At 36.4% G+C, this 19,046-nt stretch overlaps 1 protein-coding gene across 3 annotated transcripts in view; it reads right to left on the minus strand.

Annotated features, from left to right (window-relative positions):
* Window positions 1–9,789: 9,789 nt before the first annotated feature.
* The window catches only part of APG9 (autophagy 9 (APG9)), a 37,296-nt gene continuing 28,039 nt past the window's right edge, over window positions 9,790–19,046 (minus strand). For all 3 annotated transcript variants that reach the window (XM_089795482.1, XM_089795483.1, XM_089795484.1), the window contains 5 exons: window positions 12,306–12,383; window positions 12,111–12,181; window positions 11,845–11,955; window positions 10,716–11,685; window positions 9,790–10,596 (listed from right to left, as the gene is read on the minus strand). In XM_089795482.1, the coding sequence (XP_089651608.1) occupies window positions 10,716–11,685; window positions 11,845–11,955; window positions 12,111–12,181; window positions 12,306–12,383 (1,230 nt within the window). In that variant the 3' untranslated portion in view covers window positions 9,790–10,596. The remainder of the gene's footprint in view (window positions 10,597–10,715; window positions 11,686–11,844; window positions 11,956–12,110; window positions 12,182–12,305; window positions 12,384–19,046) is intronic.

The raw sequence follows: 19,046 nt of genomic DNA on the forward strand, positions 1-19,046 counted from the left end.
CCGGCTTTAACTATCCATCCTCCAAAACTGATCAAATGAAATGGTACTGCAATTGTATGTGTTTGGTTTTAGAATGCAGAGCTAAATTCTTTGCAAGATGAATGGCACTCTAACTATCTGTGAACAAATAATTATTCTTCTAAGGATATCCCAATTCTTCCAAGAAGAACTGAAGCCATATCATCTCCTTGGCTACCTCTGTAGCAGCAACATACTCTGCCTCTATAGTGGATAGAGCATTAATCTTCTATAACTTAGAAACCCAGCTCACAGCTGCCCCACCAACAGTAAAGACATAACTTGTAGTACTCTGCTTGGTATTAATATCCCCTGCCAAATCTGAGTCAACATAGCCCTATAAAGTAGTAGTAGAGCCCCCAAAGTGTAAACACTTATTGGATGTTCCTCTCAAATAACTAAGAATCCACTTGACAGCATTCCAATGCTCAAATCTTGGATGACGCATATACCTACTAACGACTCCCACTACATGTGCAATAGCTGGCCTAGTGCATACCATAGCATACATCAAGCTTCCTACAGCTGAAGCATAGGGTAACTTGGACATCTTATCCTCCTCTTCTTGTGTCTTGGGACACATCTCCTTAGTCAACTTCAAATGACCAAGTAAAGGTGTGCTAACAGCTTTAGCATTCTACATAGAGAAACGTTGCAACACCTTCTCAACATAATCAGCCTGAGATAGTGTCAATGTTCTATTCTTCCTATCTCTACAAATCTTCATACCAAGGATTTGTATCCTTCATAGCAAATGCATGTGCTAACTGGCATTTCAGCCCCTTAATATGATCCATGTTAGACCCAACTACAAGCATATCATCAACATATAAACATAAAATAATGTAGCTATCATCATCCAATCTCTTAAAATAAACACAATAATCTGAATGACACCTGTTATAGCCATGCTCATGCATAAACCTATCAAATTTTAGATACCATTGCCGAGGTGCTTGCTTCAAGCCATATAAACTTTTCTTCAATTTGCACACTAAGTTCTCCTTACCTTTGACCTCAAATCCCCGTGGTTGAGCCATATATATGTCTTCATCCAAATCACCATGAAGAAAGGTTGTTTTAACATCCAGCTACTCTAAATGCAAATCTTCAGTAGCCACAAGACTTAAAATAGTATGGATAGAAGTCATTTTAACAACAAGAGAAAATATCTCATCAAAATCAATTCCCTTTTTCTGTGCAAATCCTTTTACAACTAACTTGGCCTTAAATCGTTTATTACCTCCTTCCTCTTCTTTCAACCTATAAACCCACTTATTCTATAAAGCCTTTTTACTTGCAGGAAACTTGCACAAGTCCCATGTTTTATTCTTCAGCAAAGAGTCAATTTCATCTTTCATTGTAGACTCCCACTGAATCTTAGTATCCACCTACACAGCTTCATCATAACTTTCAGGTTCACCAGCATCAGTAAGTAAAATAGAATACAAAGAGGGAGAAAATCTTTGTGGAGGTCTAATTTTTCTTGTTGACCGTCTAACATTCACTGGTGTGTGTGGTATTTGTTTCTGTCGTTGTTGCACATCATGAGGAATGGTTGGAACATCATCTTTTGGAGTATCATCCAGCACTAAATAATCATCTTCTTTCTTCTCATGTTGTTGTAGCAGATCTTTGTACAACACTTTCTCATTGAATATGACATCTCGACTTCTTACAATTTTATGATTTTCAAAATCCCAAAGCCTATAACCAAATTCATTAATGCCATATCCAATGAAGACACATTTTTTTGATTTAGCTTCTAGCTTGGTTCTATTTTCAAATTCTATATGAGCAAAAGCTTCACAACCGAAGGTCTTGAGAAAAGAATAACTCACCTTCTTACTAGTCCATGCTTCCTCTGGAATACCACAGCCCAAAGGAGTAGAGGGACCTCTATTAATCAAATATACTACAGTATTGACAGCCTCTGCCCACCTGTGTAAGGGCAACCCAGCATGCAACCTCATGCTCCTTGTGCACTCCATTATAGTCCTATTCATGCATTCAACCACTCCATTTTCTTGTGGAGTCCATGGAACAGTTTTCTGTCTACGAATACCATTAGTGGAGCAATAATCTTCAAATTCATGATTTCAATACTCACCACCATTATCAGATCTAAGACATTTTAATTTATTACCAGTCTCATTTTCAACCAAGCATTTTCATTTCTTAAAAGTTTGAAATACATCATATTTCTAAGGAAATAAACCCATACTTTTCTAGTTGCGTCATCAATAAATGTAACATAATAATGAGAGCCACCAAGGGAAGATACCTGAGCTAGTCCCCATACATCTGTATGCACAAGCTCTAATTTCTCCTTTTTGTTTTCCTTCCCAGTCTTTACAAAACTCACTCTCTTTTGTTTTCCATACACACAACTTTCACAGAAATCCATATTAACACATTTTAGACCTGGTAAAACTTTCTTTGAATGAAGTACTTTCATACCTTTCTCACTCATGTGCCCAAGTCTGTTGTGCCACAGTGCTGTATCAGAATCTACAGCAACTATTTGTTCTCCCTACTCAATTGTAGCAATTGTTCCTGAACGTTCATTTTTCTCTGAAACAATCAAAGTAGAAGGAACAATATGACCTGTACAAAGATATAAGGTTCCTACTTTCACACCTTTTGCTACTACAAGGGAACCTTTTGAAACCTTCCAATTTTTATCATTAAAAGTAACTACACAACCCTCATCACCGAATTGCCCTGCTGAAATTAAATTCCTACTCAGCCTTGGAACATGTCTTACCTCATGTAGTAGCCAATGATTCCCATTCTGCAACTTAATCTTAATTTTTCCCTTTCCAACAATCTGACAAGGTTCATTATCCCCCAAATAAACAAGCCCAAAATCCCCTTGGACATAATCAATGAAATAACCTCTATGAGGTGTAGCATGAAATGAAGCACCAGAATCTAAAACCCATGAATCATCAACACTTTCTAAAGATAGAAGCAAAGCATCCTCATTGGATTTGTTACTTACCACATTTGCCTCCTTGTCTCCATCTGATTTATCTCCTTCATTTTTTTTGCGATTCCAACAATCTTTTTATGAACTGGTTTCCCATAGTACCAATAGTCGTTCGGTCCTCTCGATTGAGACCTCTTCCCCTTTGACTTTCCTCTTGATTTCCCACAATTTCTAGAGTTACTTCCTCTCTCAGTCGTTCTACCCCTACTTTGTGCATTCAAAGCACTTCCTGATGTAGATCCACCTAAGGATTTCTTACGAGTTTCCTCACTCAAAATAACACCACTCACATCATCATATTTTAGGGTACTAGATCCAGGAATAGAATTACTCACAGCCATTACCAAGCCATTCCAACTTTCAAGCAAAGAACACAAAATCAAGAGAGCCCTAATTTCTTCATCAAAATTGATACCCACAGAAGATAACTGACTAGTAATAGTATTAAACTCATTAAAATGATCTGCAACAGATCCACCTTCTGCCATTTTCATATTAAATAAACGCTTCATGAGAAATACCTTGTTTGAAGCGAAGGGCTTTTCATACAGTGTCGCTAGGGTTTTCATCAACTCTTTTGTCATCTTTGCTTTTGTAATATTAAATGCCACTGATGGTGCCAGGCATAACCAAATGCTTCCAAGTGCCTTTCTATCCAAAAGATCCCATTCAGCATCTGACATAGTTCCCTAATTCTTGGCTTTGCCTTCCGATAGCTTCCATAAATCCTTATGATAAAGATAGTCTTCCATTTGCATCTTCCATAACTGGAAGTTCTGCCCATTAAACCTGTCAACCCTCAACTTACCCTCATCTGCCATCGCTCCCACTCAACCGTGAGACTCCCACTTAATCGTGGGACTTTCCTGCAAAGGATAACTGAAAGACAACCTCGCTCTAATACCACTTGTTAGGATAAAACCATGGACAGAAATAAAAACTACATGCAAATATAACCAATAACAAAAAAGAATAGATCACACAGAAATGAACACAAGGCACCAAGATTTAACGTGGTTCACCCAATCCTTGGGCTACGTCCACCAAATAGCAAGTTGGATCTTATTACAATCCAGTGATTACAACTTGATTACAATCTGTAATCCCTTACAACTCAATACTGCCGCAAGAAGCAATTTCGCATCACAACATAATAAAAAATACCTAACCCTAAACCCTTTTATACAAGTATTTTATGTCATTTTAGGGTTACAACATGTACATTACTTTCCTGATCAGTCACCATAATCTAACACTAAGTGGTTAGTTTGACCTTCATTTTTAATCTCTTTGGAAGTCACTCGCTGAGTCTCAAGAACATTATCCTCTTTCATATCTTTGGGAAGATCTTGATCTTCTATCTCATGAGATATCTTGGATCTCCTTAAAGTAAAATATTCCTATAGAATGACATCTCTTCTAAGTCCAATTAATATTTGTTCATATATGTATATCTTATAGGCTTTATATGTTTCATTGTAACCAACAAAGACTATTTTCCTACCTAAGGATTCTAACTTAGACCTCTTCTCTTTAGGCATATGGATGTAGATAGGACAACCAAAGATTCTTAGATGACTTATATCCAAGTTGATGCTAGGAAGTGCTTCTTTAGGGGTTTTATCATGTAGGACTGAATGAGGACATCTATTTTTTATGTAGATAGTTGTCCAAGAGGCTTCAACAAAAAATGAAGCTTGTATGTTTTGATCATAAAGCATAACTTTAATAGCTTCTGCTATGGTCATGTTCTTTCTTTCTACTACCCCATTTTATTAGGGATTATAAGGTACAATAAACTTCCTCTTAATCCTATGATTCACATAAAATTCTTCAAAGATGTCTGAGGCATATTCTCTCCCATAATCTATCCTTCATGTTTTGGTTTTCTTCCCAAACATGTTTTCTACAAGAGATTTGAATTCCTTGAACCTCAAAAGGATTTCTTCAGACTCTTTACATTTAAGAAAGTATACCTAGGTTTTCCTAGAGAAGTCATCTACAAATATTAAATAGTACAAGAATTATCCGATAGAGGTTAAAGACATAGGTCCATGTAAATTAGAATGGATTAGTTCTAATACATTTTTAGATTTACTAACACCATTTTGGAAATTCCCTTTTGTGTTCGTCCCTAGGGCACAACCCTTGCATGTTCCCTCATGAGTTGATTTAGTTTGGGCAAACTAATCATCATTTTTTTCTATTGAAGATAAAGCATAAAATGGAGATACCCTAATCTTCTCTGCCGAATCTCATTTGAGTTTGAAGTCTTGTGATCATAGCTTGAGTGGAATAAGTGCATAGTTTGTAGTGGTATCCATGTCTAATTCCTACATTATAAGCCTTCTTGATGGTGGAGTTATTTGGCCACGCCAGAAATTTGCCTTCCATAAAGGTTATTATATACCCTTTACCTTTAAGTGCATAAATAGAGGCAAGATTTATTTTTATTCTTGGCACAAATAATACTCTTGTGAGTTGAGATATGCTTGATTTTAAACAAATCTATCAAGCCTCTATAAAATAGTACCTACGCTACTCTTATTCCATGTGAAGATACCATTATTATGCCAAGCATGAATAACATTCAACTAAGAAAAGGGATCACGACTAACTAAGCCTCCTTTTTCCTCCATACTACACATCTTATTAAAATTATCGACCATGGCCCAAGAGAGAAAGGGAACCTAGATTCAATAATTTTAATATTCTCCCAAACTTGCAATTTTCCTAAAAGGTTCGTTGTGGCATGGATATCAGTGAAAAGACCAATTTCACAAACTATAGCTAGAAGCAACTATCAAGATAGAAGAATGGCTCAAAATCAACTAGAGAGAGACAACCTTCCTAGGGTCCCAAAGCATGCCACTCCACTTGAACTACCATGGGCTCCAACGCACTAGCATGAATCATATGACCAAACACTAGGAGATTTACTCAACAAACCATTCTCTATCAATTTACTTTCATGTATAAAGACGATCTCCAAAAACTCAAAAAATTTCAAATCGTGATTAACCTTTTGTCTACTATTCAACCCTTGTTTTCCATGATAATCATTTGCGAGGATGGGAAAATGGGAGTCAATGACTAACACTAACCCAAAGCCTCCACAATCAACTTCACCTTCTCTTGGTCCATGTGCCCCACCTCTGAATGTTTCTCTAGAGACCCTTTTTTAAGGGTTTTTCATTACAATCTTAAGGCTTCAAAGGCCCCCACTCATTTTCCCAGACTCTACAACCTCATAGACTGGAGCAAAAAGTGGAGGTCAAGATTTTGATCTCTTTTAAGACTAAGGCCTTGCTTAGAACGGATGTGTCAAGAATCTAAGAAGCTAAATCCATGTCCATCTTATCAATACTCCAAAGATGTGATTTAACTCTCCTTCACTCAATCCTCTTACAAGACAATACCAAAGTCCCAATACCAAAGGAAAAATCATTTAGAATTCCTTCTTCCTAAACCAAGTCATCTAAAAATATGGCGATGGAACTTGCCCCTCAATAATGAAACAAAGCCAAGCCCCTCCCAATCAAAATTCAAAGCGAACCAACTCAAACAAAGGAGAAGTGATCTTTGCACAAAATTAAAAAAACAAAGCCATCCCAAAAATGGCTCTACGCAACCAAAATCCAACACTAAACCCTAATCAAAAGTAAGAAAAATTACATAAAAACATCAAGGTAAGCCCACGCTAAAACATCCACTCCTTTGAATGAGCCTAAAGAAAGTACAAATCTTGTCTACATTTATAAATCTTAAACTTGTCCACTCTCTACATACAAAATATAGACCTATTTTATTTTCCATGACCTATAATAAAGGAAGAAACCTACAAGGATATAAACCAACGCATTTCATTAATGGTATATTATTTGATCCATTTGTAAAGTCCTTAAATGGAGGGTTTTGGTAAGTTTGAGAAGGAATTTTTTGTAGAACTTAAGTCCAACAAACCATCAAGATGGATACAACCTAAAAAAGCCAAAGGAAAGGATAGAAAAACCTTTCTAAGTTCAATAATTATACCTACCATAAAAAAACATTAATAAATTTGATAGTAGAAACGTGATTCCATAGATAAGCCTCACAAAACAACAGCTTATATTACATGATAAACCAAATAATTTCATGGATAAGCCTCACAAAACAACAATTTAAATTACACAGTATACCAAATAATTTCATGGTCAACACAATTCTACTATATATAGAATTACAACCATAGGTATGGTTCCAACAAAAGATGAATGTCAAACAAGGACACATGTCCAATTGAAAAGAATAGATATCCAAATAAAAAATTTAAAATAATTACAGCCAATGGTTGAATATAAGCTCTCGATACAACACCTTACAAAAGGTACAAGTGCATATAAGTGGACTTGAAGGCCAACTTTAAAATAATGCCCATTTGCTTGTTGTAAGACTAAGTCTTCTTACAAATATTACACACTCCAATACAACACTGGGTAGAAATAATAACGAACTTCATTATAAGTTTTCCAACATCAAATTATCTTGTTGTGACGTTGCTTATTGTGGAAAGGTGCATTGAAGATGTTTTTTGTGAATTCTTTGACATATCTCCTACTAATACTTCAAAATAGTATTCATACAAAATATTTAAAAATATTCATGAAATTTTTTATAATATTCATAGAATTTTTAAAATCAAATTATAAAATGCAGTCAACTTAAAATTCCTAATCAAGTGGGAAAAATTACAATTTAAGAAGCAACATGAGGTGATAAACAATTCATACAAAAGTTTTCAAAATCATTTAGCACTAAGGGCAATAGTTTGTAAAATGAGGACAATGTTTTCCTAAGTAAAAGGGAATGTCATAATGCTAAGGGAATGTCATAGTGCTAACACAATATATTATCATATAATTATTATAATACCTAAAGGTTAGTTCTCTCAAAGTGCATATTCTTATATTGTTGTGCATTTTATTATAATACCCAAAGGCTTGTTCTCTGGAAAAGTGTATATTTCTTTTGATTTGTGTCACAATTTCTGAAGTTAGCCTCCTTGTGCATTTTATTCCTAGATAAATAAAATTGTATATTTGTCATTTTTTTCTCTCTAATTATCCTCATTACCAATCCACTAACCAATTTATACATCTTGATATACATGCAAGTTCGAAGAATAGTGACACAAGAACCTAAAATACAATAATAAATTGTGAGAGCTCTTGTGTTCGAGTCTACTTGAGCTTAACTAAAAATAATTATTAATCACAAAAAAAATGATAATTTTTAACAATATTCAAATTGTTTCATCCACCAAGCTTTATTATCACATTAATTTTGAACACTACAAATTGTTTAAAAAAAAGAAAAAACATCTTTTGATTATTTGTAGCAAACTTCTTTAACAATTTAAATATAACAACAATAACACAAGTTTACAAAATCCATTCACTATTAACCTTCTATTTTGCATACTACAATAAAAGCCTACTACAACTAAATGTCATAAAATAAAGTTAAATTTTTTATTTTCTAAACTTTGAAAATATCAGATTAATAAGCAGGAGATAATTTGATTATTTGTAGCAAACTTCTTTAACAATTTAAATATAACAACAATAACACAAGTTTACAAAATCCATTCACTATTAACCTTCTATTTTGCATACTACAATAAAAGCCTACTACAACTAAATGTCATAAAATAAAGTTAAATTTTTTATTTTCTAAACTTTGAAAATATCAGATTAATAAGCAGGAGATAATTTCCACAGCAAGTCAAATTGTGATATTGCTATCAGGATTTAACTGTGTGATTTTTGAGTCAAACTCATTGACCCATGTTTCATGAGTAGTGATTAACACGAATCCATCTCTCATGAGAATAAATGGAACACTTAGTAAATGGAACACGAATCCATCAGATTAGTAGTAAATTTCTAAACTAACACATAAAAAACCTTAACCATGTCTCCCTTCCATCTCAACCTATATGTTAGTTTATGCTTACGTTATATATCATCAAGCCTTCAAAAAGCAATGCCTCAAAAACACGTCATTATTGTAGTTTTTGTCAGCAATCTTTCATCATCTTCACCCAGGTCAGAAGCTTCAAACCTATACGCCAATAAGCCCCCATTAACAACCTTTGTTGGCCAAACACTGCACAGACTATTTCCCCATTCTAAGCATTTGAAATATAACTTAAAAGACGAAGTACTGCCATGCCAAGGACAAATTGGGTACACAGGTCATTCCTCATTGTCGTGAGAAAAAAATAACTTCTATATTCTGCTGCCCTATAAAACTGGAGATTCACTGCCAGCTCAGTCCAAAAAACGTCCTAGAAAGACAGAACTCCACTTTGGACTACCCACTCGAAATAGCCCTTTGCTTTTGATCGTCGAAAGCAACGCATTCTTCATAGACTCAAATAAGATAATATCTCTCTCACACACTTTTGATTGGGTTGCCTAGGTTCGATCTCGGATGAATATAAAGCCCCCATGAAATAATTTGATTGACCTCCTTCCTTACCCAAGATATTTATAGCAATGCTATGTTGGACACAATGTTACTAATACTAAATTTTAATTTGACTTGTGGTTCAGACTATTAATTATAAGTAGAGGCTTCGAACCTATCAATTAATAGCGTACGAAATAAAACAGATCATGTTCCTTATTACTATCCCTGGAAATATACTTCAAATTATTGCAACATTGTATGATAAGGTGAAAAAAAATTGTCCTCCAAAGTTTACATGGAAGATCACAAGGAATGTCATCAAATCGTCAATAAAAAAAATTATCCCTATAAAGATGCAAGAAGATCAATATTTTTCATAAAACTGTACATTGTCTCCGTGTTGCTGACATTAAAGCTTCAAAAATCAACTTCTTTAAGCTTGGAAGGTAGGTTCAGAACACCTCAGTGGCAACAGTAAGAAATGAATGCATTCCTGAATTATGGAATGTTTCATGCCAGGAAACTTGCTCGGCGACGGAAATGACTACATTTCATTATTCCCAAGAGCTCTTGGCCTTTATCTACAGAAACAAATAAATAATCATTTCTTCTGTTGTAAAGAATATTGGTAAAACATGAGAAAAGCTTTTCTCTGATGTCGGATCATTTGCTTGTCAGTCAACTGGTGATATTGATTTCTTTTACGATGCACCATTTCTGAGCCTCCAGGGAAAATAAAAATGCTAGAATAAGTCAATCAAATTGCTGTTTTAACTGGAAAAATCCAGTTGATCAATGAAGGCCTAAAAGCCAACACCGTATATTATCAAAATGATAACCATTTAGATGCTTTGTATTGCAGCATCTAACAAAGCATTCAGCACCAATCAACAAAATCCATCATGATTTACATACAAAAAGTACAACTGCTGCAACTTTGAGTGCAATCTTCTTGTGTACATAGTGAGTTGCTGTCATCCAAGACATTGAATACTTCAATGAAATGTGCTCCATTAGAAAACCCATCCATCAATGTGTTAAAACTCTTTGAAGAAAATTCTTGAAATTATCATCCCAAAGCAGGGAAAGTCTCCTCCTAGAATGAAATGACGAAAGAACATTTTTATGCTCTGTAGAAAGACAACATTCACAAAATGAGAAATAAGGAAAAACAAACACAAAAACTGAATCTCATTGTAAAAGATAATCAAACATCTTGGGGAAAATTTAAATGGGCATGGAAACTAACTCATTCTTCTTTAATCTCCTTGCTGTCAGACCTCATTCTCTCTTGGGAGTTATGATCTGGACGCCCAGGCACGTCACAAAATAGCAGACCACTGTTTTCATCAGAAAAATCATTTACATAAGTACCAGAAGATTCCTTCATTGCCCATATTGTGTCCCGGCCTTCATTATTGTAAGGAAAATGCAAAGCATTTAAATTTTTTTCAATAAAATCACTTCTGTATGAAGCAGAAGATTCGTTCATGAGATTGCTTGCATAGACAGCAGAAGCTTGTTCCACTACACCCTGCTCTTTGTCACTACCATAAGACAGCTCATTGTTGGTACCTTCCAAATGGCCACCACTAAACAAAGGAGGCTCTCTAAAGCTTTCATAACCACGAATTGACTGACACCCTCGTCTTGCCCACCACCGGGTGCTTTCACCCATGTGTCCTGCCTGCCTGAGAGTGCCTTGTTGAAACACACTATCCTGGAAAGTACTCGAGGTTGAGGCCTCCATATGATTTCCAACTCTCTCATCCCCAAAATATCCACTAGATTCTCTTTGATCCACGAGTTGTCTACCAGATGTATGTGGTGCAAGAAAGTTGTGTTGTAATGCGTCCAAACAATCTTGATTGTCCCTCGCATCTGAAGCATACAGTGACTGTAAAGTATAATACCGATCAAGCCAGTACAGATGATCCTTTTGTTCCATATCACTAGTCCAAGGCTGATCCAACTGACCAGTCTGAACTTCCGCAGAACGAGGTCGAGGCAAAGGCAACCTTGGTGGAACCCCCTCCCTTAAGCCTGAACTGTATCCACTCTTCAAACCTCTCATTGATGGCATTTTTTGTGAAAAACGATCAGGTGAATACATCTGTAATGCTTGCCTGTCCTGTTCTTGTTGTCGGAAATCCATAAGAGTATCTAGAAACTGCTTTCCCTGAGTATTTGGTTCCCAACTTGGGTAGCTGCTCTTGAAACTGGCAACACCAAATGACACATGAGAAATAATCTCAAAAAGAGAAGCATAATTTTGTCCATATCCTACGGCACCTACAGTAGAAAAAACCCTGGATAAAATACTATATACATAAATACCACTTTGCCTATCCAAATAGCAAATGCACGAAGAAACATACCTCAGGAATGACTTTTCCATTTTTCCTTGACCGCTCCTGCGGTCTTTAGATGTATTACACGGTGATCCATATTTGCTGTTTCCATGAAGTTCAAAATCAAAGACGCTTAAACTGCCAAATCATTTTTTAGGATTAGATTTGTAAATATAATCATCTTTCACTGGCAAAAGTCACTACTTTAATCAAAAAGGAAACATGGAATGCAAAATTTAATCTACTTGAAGTTGCAACAATAAGAGCCTTAAAAAACACAACCAAAAGCATACCTGCAAACATCTCCAACACCTTCTACATTCACAGTGAAATCCTGTATGAATTGCAAAATAGCATCCACTTGCTGCACATGGGTTTAGAGATTATCAAATTTGATAAAAATCATTAATTAATAAATAAAACATCCACAGATCCATCTTTGTCAAGATTTTTTTAAATGCAGGCCTAATAGGGCTTAAAATAGGCACCTTTGGTAGTAAGAAGATAAGAATATATGGAGTCACAAACAATGAAGCCATGTCTTCAAACAACATCACCCCAGTATACTACATTAAAAAGGCAAAATGTTAGTCCTCATCTTTGTTGAAATATATCTCCAAAGAGAATTAACGAAGTTTATCGTTAGAAAGTGTACCTCTAACTGTATTTCGGCTTAATATATGTAATCAGAATGTTAAAACATGTTAAACTGGAAACTATAGAGAAAGGAAACTTCAAGTGTTATTTTAAAATTATCTCCTAGCATTTTTCTTTCTTTCTGTCTCAATCCCCATTGAAAACCCTACTGGTCTATATGATTAAACCAAAATTTGCAGAGTCCAGATATAAAATCATACATGAATCTGCCTACAAACAACAATGATGTAATCAGACACAAATTCTGGAGTCAATCCCTAGAGATAAATGTATGATTTTGTAATCCTGCACCATACAGTGTCCCAGACAGCTTCACGTTCAAACCACAAAATTGGTCTTCCTGTAATGTCCCAAATATGAAAATTGACAAAATGGCTTAAGTAACATGACTTAAGAGGCAAAATCGGAGAGTTTTTTGTTATCGGAATGGAGATACAGTGCAATTGTTCTTCCAATGATTAGTATCTGTAGTGGAAGGTGCAGATACAAGACAATGACTAGTACTAATCTGATCTCATCTGATACTTCAGGATATCACTGAAACTGTTATGCTGTTCATTTAATAAGAATATGCTACTATTGTCAATGAGCATTCAATGAACTGCTTCAATGTTACGAAGCTCCGGAGTGGGCATAGGCAATGCATATGGTCCAGAGAAGGTAAATGTGGAGCTATGAAGACACGAAAGAGAAAATTTGTGAGATCAGGGTCTCAAAATATCACAGTTATGAAGCTACAAAACAAAATTTGTGAGATTAGGGTCTGAAAATATCACAGTTATGAAGCTACGAAAGAAATTTGTGAGATTAGGGTTTCACAGTTATGAAGCTCCACAAGTGCGAGTACTCAAACTATCAGAGTTACGAAGCTACACAAGCACAAGTTTGGAGTCATAATTGCAAATTTTATGCTTGAGAAGATGTGGGTCCCATCCCACTTCCACTCTGCAATCTCATGAGGCTGAAGAAGCCCACTGGGATGACGGTGCTCTGCCTTCACCCTCTAACACAAAGCATCTCACAACAATGCTAGCAATTTGCACTCTCATTCCTACCCAGTGATACAATTGTCTCAGATCTGCATGTAACTTCTTAATACCAAGGTGCGTTGCATAAGGTGCTTTATGAGCCTCAAGTACAATGAGCTCACGCAAACCCCCAATGGAAGGTACATACATATGTCCTCTATGACACAAAAATCCATTGGAATTTAAGGGAGCTTCCGATAACAAAAGCTCCCTTGTCACTCGTGATGCACAGCCCAACTGCTAGACGACAGCTCGCCCTTCAGATCACTGTGCAGGCAACCACCACAACGGCACCATTGGAACGACAACCGCTGCCGAACCATTCCGAAAATTTTGTGCCAAAGAAATTGTTGCAAAGAGACGACTTTGGGGAGAGCCCTGCTGTTTCTGTGATGTAAGATGTGATTGCTGCGAACAGACGCATGCTTTTATGTTGATGCTCTATACTCCAAGTCCTGTGTATGATGCAATTGTGATGGTACTGTTCTGAAGTTCCAGATCTTGTTATATTCTGAATTAATCAAGCTGACCAAGGCAAGCATAAAAATATCGTGTGGAATCGATCTTAATAGAGCCACTGAATCGATCTTGCTTTGTAGAGGTTTGTCAAATTGATGTGGGATTACTGGGAATGTATTACCGCTGTGGGCTCAAAGTCATCCAGGTATTCCAACCTTGAATCTCACCAATCAAATCGATATAGCATGACCCGTTGGTGTACATGTGGTCACTGCCTTAGAGGATGCCTTCTGGCCATGGTAGCAATCTTCATTACCTGGCTTGTCTTTGTAACCACAGGTTTATCAAGGATAAATACTCACTCAGAGATAAAGATGAGGGAATCGCCTTGTGTTGACTGTGGCTGCGAAGACAATTATGATGACTGGGATAGATTATCTATCAATGTGATATTATCCCTTTTTCTTCAATTATGAGGTTAGAAATTTATCTCTGCAGGTATGGACCGAATGTTGGGACAACCTGATTGCCTTCCAAAGATGTCAAGATATGAAATCTGAACTGTCTATAATAATTGCAGAATGATGGATCTGCTGGAAGGAATTCTTTGCGATCAAATGCCAAATCTCTGTCCAATGCATTGCTGATGATGATCTACAAACACAAATGATTCCAGCTAGTCCAATAAGGTCACAAAGTGACTTCACCTTATTGGAAAAACCAGAAGACTAGGGAGGATATCACACTCCAAAACTGCGCTCCAAGCTTGATTCATCAATTGAGATTGCAGATACAAAAATAGATGAACTCTCAAATGATGCTGATGACCAACCGAACAGCTAGCTTGAATAGCCAAGGCTAGGTCCTAAATCACTAAAGAGATGGTCCTGAAAGTGGGTGCCCAAATTGGATCTCCTTGTGTGACAATTAACTCCCAAGGGACAATAAGAATTGATTGCAAAATTAAAAGGACCAACCTAAAGAGGAGACATGCCAAATGAACTAAAAGACCACTTCTTGATTTTGGTCAGCATATATCTGCCATGTCTCTTTAGATTCTAAATTGCAAGCAATTAGTGTAGCCACTTTGCATGGTATCTCCAATTGTAAGATTCAACATACAAACTGTTTAAGGGCATTTTTTTCATCACTTTGCTTTGCTGATGAACAAGAATAGATGAACTCTCAAATGATGCTGATGAACAACTGAACGGCTAGCTTGAATAGCCAAGGCTAGGTACAAAATCACTAAAGAGGTGGTCCCAAAAGTGGGTGCCCAAATTGGACCCCCTTGTGCAACAATTAACTCCCAAGGGACAATAAGAATTGATTGCAAAATTAAAAAGGACCAACCTAAAGAGGAGACATGCGACTTAGCAACTTCTCAAACTTTCAACTTGACACCCACTAGGACAAGTCAAAAGTCCACACCTAATTAACACTCAATTCTCTTCAACTCTTGGCCTTAACAATGTACAATGATTTCACAACCTTAAAATTAATCGATCACCATTTGTGTTTCAAGCCTTTCAAATAATCTACCCATACTTGCAGCATTCACCCAATGGCTCTATTTCTAAGAATTCAACAATAATAATTTATTTGAGTCAGAAATGAACTAAAAGACCACTTCTTGATTTTGGTCAGCATATATCTGCCATGTCTCAGTAGATTCTAAATTGCAAGCAATTAGTGTAGCCACTTTGCAAGGTATCTCCAATTGTAAGATTCAACATACAAACTGTTTAAGGGCATTTTCTTCATCACTTTGCTTCGCTCCTATTGATGATAGGAAGACTTGACTGTTTAACTTTCTTTAGACTTTTAAGTTCTAGTTCCTTAATTACTTTTTCTCAGTGTAACACGAGGACGCGTCCCCCCACCAAAACCAGGCTGCACCCGAGACAGGGACGCACCTGAGACAAGGGGAGGGCGTTTCAGCGTCTCGGACAGCACCACTCAGAGTGCCACCTTCGTCGGAGACAGACTGAGATGGCTTCGTGTCCCCTGTGGGTGCGGGGGGACACTGGGACGTTTCCTACGGCAACAAGATGTGGGACATTAAAAAATTTTAAAATAAGGCATTATTTTAATTTTTTTTTTGGTTCTATTTTTGTTATAATGGGATGTGGGGCCCATTCCTTCCTCCTCTTTTGTTCAAAAGCCTTTTGTTCTTCATTTTTATTCACATTTGCATTTCTATATCTGAAGACTGATATATATTATAAATTTAAAATTATATAATTTGACACTCTTTCATTTGCTGATGTTCAATGTTCATTGTTTGTCATTTGATCATGAATCATGATGTTCTAGTTCAAAACTTCAATGCAATGTTCAATGTTTAAGTTTTTTATATCTTCATATCTTATATTGTATAATTGTAGTACATCTTTTCATAACTAGCATTTGAAGTACCATATGTATAGTATATACACCCTTGCCACCCCCCCCCCCCTGTCCCCTGCCGTCCCCAAATCAAGGCCCCTCTATCCCCATGTCTTGGAAACTTGTCCCCACGTCCCGTCGTCCCCCCTTTTTGCAGGGCAGTGTAACTATGCCTTTTCTGCTACTCAGTTACTTTAAATATGGTTTTCACTTAAAGATCGGGGTACACAACCTGCATTGACTTTATCATTTCATATTTGCTTTCTAACTAAATGAGACTAGAGACAATCATCTTTAAAATGATTATAGTCTGAAGACAAGATATTGCAAAGGCAATAACACCCTGGACATTTGAACTTCCCTATGTCCCAAAAAAGGAGTTGAAATTCACCACTTACTCGTCACTCTAACAGATTGTCTCCTATTCACTGCCCTAGGAGAAGTTGGCCAAGTTTTCTGGAAAGTTACTGCTAAACTAATATATCCCAGGCTTTTATCAGGTCCAGGAATTCTGAAGGGGACTTCAATACCCCTCATGTGCTAATACAGTACCACACTTCTTGTTGCATTACCAAAGACCTTCACTTCACAAGAGATGCAAATCTTATTGGTCTTTCTCATGAGATATATATTCATAAGCATGTGGATGCACCCACACTGCACATTCACACCCACACCCCTGCCTCTCCCTAGCCGATCACCCCATACACATACTGTCATTAAGTAGGTATTAATGTTGTCCAATTGTAGAGGCTCTTTTTCCATTAGATTATACTTCTTTAATTATTATTTTAATTACATCTTCGACTTTATACTTCAAGTAAATAACTTCACAATGTTAATATTTTACTCAAACCAGCTGTACTTATCAGATTCTCAAGTCTCAAGCATTAGCCTTGATCATTTTTCTGATTATCCAAATTCCAGACAATGGTGAGGTCAAGGTGTCAAAACCCCATTAAGCTTTAAAACTGCACAATTGATCCCATGAGGGCATTGATAGCCCACACTGAATAAAACACTCCAATTACAAGAGATGTAAGATTTGAAACCAGATGGCATATTTGCTCTGTTATGTTTCTCTTGCAAAGTTGAACCATTACATTTATTATGTTCTCTAAATTTTTATAATCCATAAGTTGCTATTAGTTTGTTTGCTTTCCGTTTGATCCATGTTTGGTTTGCATTTAACACCATTTGAAAAATTTATTTGTGTTTCCTTTTTGGTCTTGGCTTTTGATAATGTTTTTCAGCTGCACAAAGCATGTCATCCATCCTTTAGTAAGTGAGCGGCTCTTTAATAACTTTTTGCTTGACATGAAATGACAGAAACACAGGTAGTGAATTGTGGGAAAATAAAGGAAAAACATTAGTTAAAAAACTGGTAAACAAAACAAGCCCCCCTCTTCCATCTCCTTGATAGTCAATGCAGCTATCCAGTCAGTCTTAAATAACAGAGAACAGAGGATTATGCTGGCATTTTGTTAGTTTGCCTCACTCATGAAGCTCTACCATCTAGAAGATATTTAGCTCACTGGATCGGTTCTGTTCTGGTGAGAAAGACTGAACTAAATGTTTCATTTTGCAGGATGTCGCAAAAAGGATTTTTATGTTTTAAAAGCGGAAATATACAGAAAAAAGTGTTGTCGCTAACAAATTATGGAATGTTGAGCAGTCTATGTTCAGGACCTTCCCTTAGGACCTTGTGTTTTAATCCAGAGGAACTTAGCTCATGGATGGAAAGAACTTTGCAATGTACCTCCACATATATGGTTTTAGGGAACTGATAAAAGTTAAGGAAAGAAGGCTCTCATCCACGCATGAATACAAGAGTTTTGATTTCTTTTATACTGTCTGCTTGGTCTCCTGAATGTTTGCCTTCTGAGCATCGTTATATGGTTTTTTCATTCAAAATTCATTTACTTTGGATTAAAAATCTAAAAAGGAGCCCTAATGAATCAAGGATTAATGAGGACTTGGTCAAAATCCTAGTGAAGAGAATGGATATGAGAACATGAATGATAAAATTTCAGCAGTGATCCTCAGATGCTGACAGAAGATAACTCCCATCCTATTCTTGATCAGATTGAATATGCAGCCCTGATGCTATTGCCGATAACAGTAATAAAAAGGTGACAAATAGCTCTCTTCATGCAGCAACTTCAAGAGAAAACCCCACTTATCCTTGTAATGTTAGTTCTAAAGGGCCACGAGGGAGTATCAAATGGAAATGGTAAAGAAACTACTCAGAATCTTTGACTTCATTCTTTGGTAGACAATACTCAATCTTCAATGCTCCCTCATCTGTAAGCCAGGATAGCGGAGGAAATGGGTGTGAGACTTCTGAATCCCAAAAGGTGTAAGAGGTCTTTCAAGAGTAAAATTCTTTAACATGGAAGGTTTCAGTTGCTAATGATGGCCAAAATACCTCAGAATGGGATACTTCTAATTTGTTGAAGTTGGATGGAAATGACAGAAGAAAGTAGGCTGATAGGAGCCCAGACTCAGACAGCCACTCTCCGACACTGTTTTGAAAACCTTTGCAAAGGTGGACAGATTTCAATCTTAACTTGTCGTATTCGTTGATGAATACTTTTAGTTGGAATGTTAAAGGGCTTGAAGCTCAAGATAAGAGATTCATTGTTATGTCTTTTTGTAAATCTAGAAACTCACTATGCATAATGCTCTTTCAAGAGA

The sequence above is a fragment of the Cupressus sempervirens genome, chromosome 8, assembly GCF_028749045.1.
Source record: "Cupressus sempervirens isolate cs-2001-9-10 chromosome 8, ASM2874904v1, whole genome shotgun sequence".
Taxonomy (NCBI): domain Eukaryota; kingdom Viridiplantae; phylum Streptophyta; class Pinopsida; order Cupressales; family Cupressaceae; genus Cupressus; species Cupressus sempervirens.